Genomic DNA, 7,378 nt, shown 5'->3' with positions numbered 1-7,378 from the left:
AACCTTCACCATAATGAAATTACGGTGACTCTGAACATTATATGATCAAATTGAGGGAACTTTTCATATCTACCTCTTTCTCATCTTCTCACAAATGTTGTAGTAAACTTTTTTTACTCTATCAATTTTGGTTTATCTATGACTAAAATTAGAAATACATCCTTGGAACATTCCCTCTTTCATTCTGCTTTTCCATGGCACTGGTCAAAAGATAAGGTTTGCCTATAAAAGGACCTTTCGTTGCTATCTGGTTATGTGCAGACCCTGACGCAACTGCCAAGGTGAGTCAAAAATATATTTTTTTCCAGGAACTTACCCATTTTCTCCCAGAGGTCTAAATAAACTTAAATTATTTCAATAACTTAGAAACTTATCTAGCCAGACTCAATTATGTTTGTAACTTTACGTAGATGCTGCTGCTCTGGACACTGTCACTGCTGCTGGGAGCAGTAGCAGGTAAGAGAACATGTGTATGTGGAGCTGGGAGAGACTCACTCACTGCTCAGGACTTGCAAGAAGGGCTATGACCGCTGAATTCAAGCCACTGTGAGGATGAGGAGAGTGAGGGAGACGCGTGAAGAAGAGCACAATCTACGGTGCCCAGTTAAACATGATTTCAGATGAACAAGTATTTCAGACAAATGACGAGTATGTGGCATATTTATCCTAAAAAAAATTCACTGTTTATCTGAAATTCGAATTTAACTTGTGCTTTTATTTGCTGAATCCACTAACCCTAGCTTGAAGTCAAAGTGAGCGGTTCGAACCGTGGTTTTACCATCTGCACCTGTGCCCTGAGCAAATATCCTTTACCCCCCTGTGTGTCAGTATCTTTTTCTGTGAAATAGGGATATTAACATCACCCCCTCACAGGATAACTGTGGGACTGGGTATGACACGTAAATCGTCTTGCCCAGCACCTGACACATAGTAAGATTCTGAGAAATGCAGCCCCCACGGCAGCTGCTACCCTTACTCTTACGATTAACCTGGAATCGATCATCCTCGAGAGCTCTGCCTTTGAGTTGTTCCTTTACAGGGTAACATTCAAGCCTAGAGTTCTGTCAAACTATGACGTTTTGTTTGATCATTTACAAGCAATGTCTTTAGCACAGGAATCCAGGGTGCCCCTCGAGCACAGGCCAGAGATCTAAAGACTCAGCCAGAGCAGAGATGTGAAGTTTCAGCTCTTGCAAGAAACTTAACTCTTCTCCATTCAAAGCCCAAAGCCCAGTGATGGCTCCTGACCAAGGCCTGGGGACACAGGGCAGCTTTTTTATTGGGTCCCAAGATCGCAAGGGAGACATCTGAGTTGAGAAGATAAAACAAGTCCCTGCAAGGACTGAGCAGAGACACAAGGGAAGCGAGAAGTTCGTACCTGCTGAAAATGAGGACAGGAGCTTCTCTTTCACAGGGCGCTGCTTCTTGAAGCTGTTTCGTTGCGAGTGTGTGGCAGAAGGGCATTTGGGGATGCAGAGGAGGCAATGCGCCACGAAATATAATTTGATGCATATTACAGCAGAGAGACCACTGAAAGGAGCATTCTGGTTAAACTAACATCCCTGAAACACTTCTGGTGATTGCAGGAAAAGAGGTCTGCTACGACAGACTCGGCTGCTTCAGCAATGAAGCGCCATGGGCAGGAACAACACAAAGACCCCTCACAGTACTGCCCGATTCTCCAGAAGACGTGAACACCCGCTTCCTCCTGTACACCAACGAGAACCCGGACAGCTACCAAGTAAGGCCGCTCGCTGATCGGGGACTCAGTCCCGTCTGTTTTATGTAGTCAGGACACTGAATATTCGAGTCTCCAAAGACAAAAAGTCAGATGGTGGAATTTGCACCTTTGTAGACTTTTAGAGTAGTGAGCTTAAGTATTATTTTATGTAACTTGTTTATAAAAGGTCCATATACTTCATATTGTTCTTGTCCTACCTCCATGGCACCATTTAATGACTATTCTAAATATGGGGGTGAATACATATGGGGGTACTTCAGAAAGTTTGTGAAAAAATGGAATTAAAAGAGAATATGTATCTTCCTGTGAACTTTTTAAAAGACACTCATATGTATTTTATATATATTGATATAGGTGGATTATATAGATAATATATGTAAAATACAAAATACTCTGGTATGATATATATATATACATATTCCAATATTATGTGTGTGTGTTTTATATATATACATATGAATGTTCATATCTTTTTATATTAGATAGATAAATTAATAGATTATACATACTAGTTGGAGTCTTCAAAGAGTCCAGGAAAGATTTGAAGTATCTTTTAATTCCATTTTCCACAAACTTTTCAAAGGGACTTCATATATGTGGACACACACACACACACACACATACATGCACACACAAAGCTTTCCATTGTGTGGAGACAAGATTTTTACAACCAATATTATAGCAGACATATTATCCTAAGTTGAACAACTGAAAAATGTTGTGATGCCTGGGAATGGTTTTGTGGTCATGATTGTGCATGGTTTGACTGTTCACCCACCACCATTTTCACGTATAAATGGTTCTACTGCAGACTGTATGAAAGTTCATATTAAACATTTTTCTCTACAAAACAGAAACTTGCTGCAGATTCATCAACTATCAGTAGCTCCAATTTCAAAACAAGTAGAAAAACCCGTTTTATTATCCACGGATTCATAGACACAGGAGAAGAAAGCTGGCTGGCCAATTTATGCAAGGTGAGACATTGTCATCATTTAACGGAAGGTTGTTTCCAGTGTGATAACTAACAACTGGTAAAGTGCTGGCCTCAACAGAGGACAAATGCTGTTCACCATGGCATGGACAATCCTCAGACCCCTCTAGGCCTGAGGATTACCAGGGGAGGTCCAGGAGGTGGTGGTGTGCAGAGTGGGCCTGGGACAGTCAGGAATTTGCTGGCTCCCGGTAGTGGTTATTTCATATCTAATATGGTGGTGTCTCAAAATTTTAGCAACAGAAGCTGCCATACAGGTGCATACCAGCTGATTATAGGCCCCTATTCCTCATTAGCTTTTCATTTCATATGAGAAGCCAAGAGCTCTTAGTTTGCCTGAACTAACTCATTTTTTTTCAATGTTCACTTGCTGTTCTGTGATCTCCTCTGGCAGCAATACTTAGGAAAACTGCAGGATTTCATTTCCAGCTTCTGACGTTTCAACAACAGTAAATTTAGTTTATTTAATTTGCCTTTGGCTATGTGCCTAGTGATAATGAAGAATTAAAAGACAGAAAATCAAATAGAATAAATTTTTTCTACTAACTGCTGGCGCTTGAGGAACATTATTATTGATTATTTATTTGTGTATTTATTAATGTATTCATCAAATTTCTGTGGCCCCCTGTGGCACAAATGTGTAGTCATTTCTTCAGAGGTGTCAAGAAAAAGACACAAAGGTCCTCCTAAATGCATTTAATTCCAGGCCTAAGACTCAGCCCAACAGCTGAACCAAGTCAACTCCAGAGCATATCCATTGATCCTGAAGACAGATGAACTATCTAGAGTCCATTCTCTTCAGAAGTTCAGCAACAATTAGTAAAACCACCACTTGTCTTCCAGAATAATTTAAAGCTGATGATTTTGGGGAAGAGAGTAGGACAGATTTATATACAACAGTGAAGAAAAAATGATTTTTAGCTCAAGGGATTATACATTTTCTAGACATGTGCATTCAATTTTCTTCTTGCAGTTGACTGGGCTTTGACCACACTGTTGTACTATGATAGAGAATACAGTGGATTAAACTAGAAAGCTAAAGTCTCCAGATTCCAGTACTGGCTCTATCCGAGCTGACCACAGCATTAACAAATCAGTTCTCTGCTCTTGATTTTTCCTTTTGTAAAATGAAAGAATTGGAGATGATTTCTAAGATTGCCTCATTATTCTCTAACACTTTTTGGGAAAAGGTGAAGATATATGTAAATATACACTCAAACAAAATTCTTTCCAGAACTAACCTTCATGAAACCACAATTGTTCCATATCAAACAAATTTTTTACTAGATTTCTGGAATGCTATGTTTTGATGTGAAAGAACTCTTCAGTGATGTACAACCAAATGTGTTGATCTATCATGGGAAAGCTTACTTCTTAATTTTCTAAGTATATCATTAAGGGGTCATAACATAGTCTTTCACTCATTCAGCAAATTTCATTGAGTACCTACTCTGTGCTAGAAACTAGGCGCTGAGGATACAGCACCAGGATATAGCAGTAAACAGACAGGCAATGTCCTTGAGGACATCCTAGTAAGGGACAATGTTGTCTTATGACATTTAGGATACTCTAACTAGACGATCACTAGGCGCTGAGGATACAGCACCAGGATATAGCAGTAAACAGACAGGCAATGTCCTTGAGGGCATCCTAGTAAGGGACAATGTTGTCTTATGACATTTAGGATACTCTAACTAGACGATCCATTGTATCAAATTTCATGCGTTTTCCCTGAATCAAATATCTATACATTTGTAATGGTAGAAATCCCAAGAATCCAGTTTCCAGGATGGCAAACCTAAAGGTTAGAGCCCATGCTAAACTTTAGGAGGGATTCCATATGTACACTAGACTAGAAATTTTGTTCACTGGTTTGGGGGAAAAGTGACCCGATATTATAGAGGTCAAGGAGGGAATTTATCCTGGTCCTCCAAAGTGTTAATTAAAAATTAATGAAGACCGTGAATTACAAACCTAGTTATTGTGTCTCTCCCACCAGAACATGTTCCAGGTGGAAAGCGTGAACTGTATCTGTGTGGACTGGAAAAGTGGCTCCCGAACTACATACACAAAGGCCACACAGAATGTCCGGATTGTGGGGGCAGAAGTGGCATATTTGGTTGAATTTCTTCAGGTAAACTCCCTGCGGGTTGTATGAGAGCCCATACACATCACTCTCTGAATTCTCTTTCCAAGAAAAGGCTGTAGCTCTGATGATTGGTAAAGACATTTATCTGCTGAGATACTGCTTTCTCCTTGATTGAGAAGAAAAATGCATAAAACATCTAGATTTGGACTTTATCAATAACCCTAGTTAGGTCGATACACTAGTTTGGTTTTTGTTTGCTTATTTGTTTGTTTAATGGACTTATTTAAGTGACTAGGTAGATTATCTCTACTTAATTCCACAACTATTTGTTTTAATTTTACCAGTTATTACCAAGTTGACATAGCAATGTCAATTCTAAGAGTAAACTAGGTGTTGAGTTTTAGTTTTGGTTTTTAAGAGAAGCACAATGATAACAAGCTAACCTAGTTGGTTGATCAAAAACATAAAAAATGTAATACTTAAGTGTGTTTAAATAATTGCTATCATTATCATTTTCTAACCCAAATACTTGCTTCATCATCTCTGGGTGACGAGTCCTCACGTCCGTCAAGGGTTCTCTGTACATAGAAAAACAGCAAAGTAGGTCCCGATTTCCACAAGTTTAAAGTTAAGCCCATTTCCATTTTTCATTATAACTGTAAGGAAAAAAATATGAAAATCGATTGCTCTGAAGGAGCACTGCGGTAGATTGAATTGTTTCCCCACAAAACTCACTGAAGCTTGAATTGTGTCCCCCAAGTTTTGTATACTAGAAAGTTGCCCCCACTGTGACTCTTGAGGGTGGGAAATCCTATTATGATCATTGAAAGGTGGGGCCTTGAAGAGGTGATTGATTGTAAGGACCGTGCTGTAGTGAATGGGTTAATAATGGTGGTCAGGGGTGTGGTTCTGAGGGCTTTAAAGAAGAGATAGGAGAGCCGTTCTCTGTTCTCTGTGCTTCAAACATTTTGTAATGTGAGACTTCTGGGTCAATGTCACCACACCACATGGAATTTGGACTTCCCAAGCTAACCTAGTTGGTTGATCAAAAACATAAAAAATGTAATACTTAAGTGTGTTTAAATAATTGCTATCATTATCATTTTCTAACCCAAATACTTGCTTCATCATCTCTGGGTGACGAGTCCTCACGTCCGTCAAGGGTTCTCTGTACATAGAAAAACAGCAAAGTAGGTCCCGATTTCCACAAGTTTAAAGTTAAGCCCATTTCCATTTTTCATTATAACTGTAGGGAAAAAAATAGGAAAGTCAATTGCTCTGAAGGAGCAGTGTGTCTTAAAACTCAGGTTTTCGGAGGTTCTCCTGTGCCCATCTTGAATTCTGCCATCCTTGAAAACATTCTCAAGAGCTTTTCTTTCCGACAGTCCTCATTCGGGTACTCACCTTCCAACGTCCACGTCATTGGCCACAGCCTGGGTTCCCACGCTGCTGGGGAGGCTGGAAGAAGGACCAATGGGACCATTGGACGAATCACAGGTTGGTCAAAACAATGAAAGCTGCAAAATTTAACTAAAGGTAGCCTATATGGGGTGAAAAAGGAAAATACAGGGTAGAAATGTGGTGCAGGCCTGCTGTTTACCTTTGCACATTTTCTGCATTGGGCCACATGATCAGAAATCAGTATGTTCTGAGGCCTTGTGAGTTTTTATTGGTATTGATGTTTGGTTGATGGCGCTCTGTTTAACATGTAACTATACTGCACATGACTAAATGTGAATTAAGAACATCCCAAGATCTTATTCTATTTCCATGTTGTCAGGTATTCACAAAGGACAAGTTTCATGAATAAAATAAATAACACAAATACTAGAGTCAATAGAATTAAACCAAAGAGCTCAAATTTGTATAATTAATTCCATTCTGCTTCCATAGCAATTGCTAATGAGCCCAAACCTTATCAACCACAGCCGCAGAGCTGTGCGGCACAGGTGGTCAGATTGCCCTGAAGTACCAGCTTTGCATGCTGCTAATCAGATGATAAATATCATTACAAACCTCAGACTGGCTGCATTTTGACAGTGGGTTCACATGTTGGATACACAGGTTCTATAAAAATACTGCAACCTTATAAGAGAGACATTGCTATCCTGGATCTGAGAAATGACTATTTCAAAAAATTCTCACTATACGCTTCCTTCTTGTAACATTCTCTCTCTGACCTTTTTCAAGCTTTGGATAAGCTGGTTGCCTCTGGATTGGTGGCAGGGGATGTGGGCAGGGGGAGGCGCATCTTAAATGCCTCTCTGTTAATTTGCTGAATAAGAGCTCTGCACAGAACATACTTTCCCATACTCTGTAAATGATTACCACAGCCTGCACAGCAGGACACTGGGATACAAGGATGTGGCCTCAGTGGCAGTGAAAGCCAAGATCCTTGCCCTCATGGGAGTTTGTGTCTAGTGTGGACTCTTTTTTTTCCTTTTTGTCTTTTTTCATGTCCGGCAGCGGACCGCAACCCTCAGTGTCGCGCCGGTACCTGACCGGGACCGGCAACGGGATCGCAACCCTCGGTGCTGCGCCCGCCCCTCGCTCA

The 7,378-nt window shown here is 40.3% G+C and overlaps 1 protein-coding gene across 1 annotated transcript in view; it reads left to right on the top strand.

Annotated features, from left to right (window-relative positions):
* The first annotated feature begins 410 nt into the window (after positions 1–410).
* The window catches only part of LOC103599212 (pancreatic triacylglycerol lipase-like), a 34,231-nt gene continuing 27,263 nt past the window's right edge, over positions 411–7,378 (top strand). The window contains 5 exon segments of the mRNA XM_008583316.1: positions 411–456; positions 1,587–1,741; positions 2,596–2,718; positions 4,735–4,869; positions 6,210–6,321. Coding sequence (XP_008581538.1) covers positions 411–456; positions 1,587–1,741; positions 2,596–2,718; positions 4,735–4,869; positions 6,210–6,321 — 571 coding nt within the window.

The sequence above is a fragment of the Galeopterus variegatus genome, unplaced genomic scaffold (genome assembly GCF_000696425.1).
Source record: "Galeopterus variegatus unplaced genomic scaffold, G_variegatus-3.0.2 Scaffold2885, whole genome shotgun sequence".
In the NCBI taxonomy this organism is placed as follows: domain Eukaryota; kingdom Metazoa; phylum Chordata; class Mammalia; order Dermoptera; family Cynocephalidae; genus Galeopterus; species Galeopterus variegatus.
The sequence above is the reverse complement of the archived record's forward strand: the minus strand, read 5'-3'. Positions and strand labels throughout refer to the sequence as shown.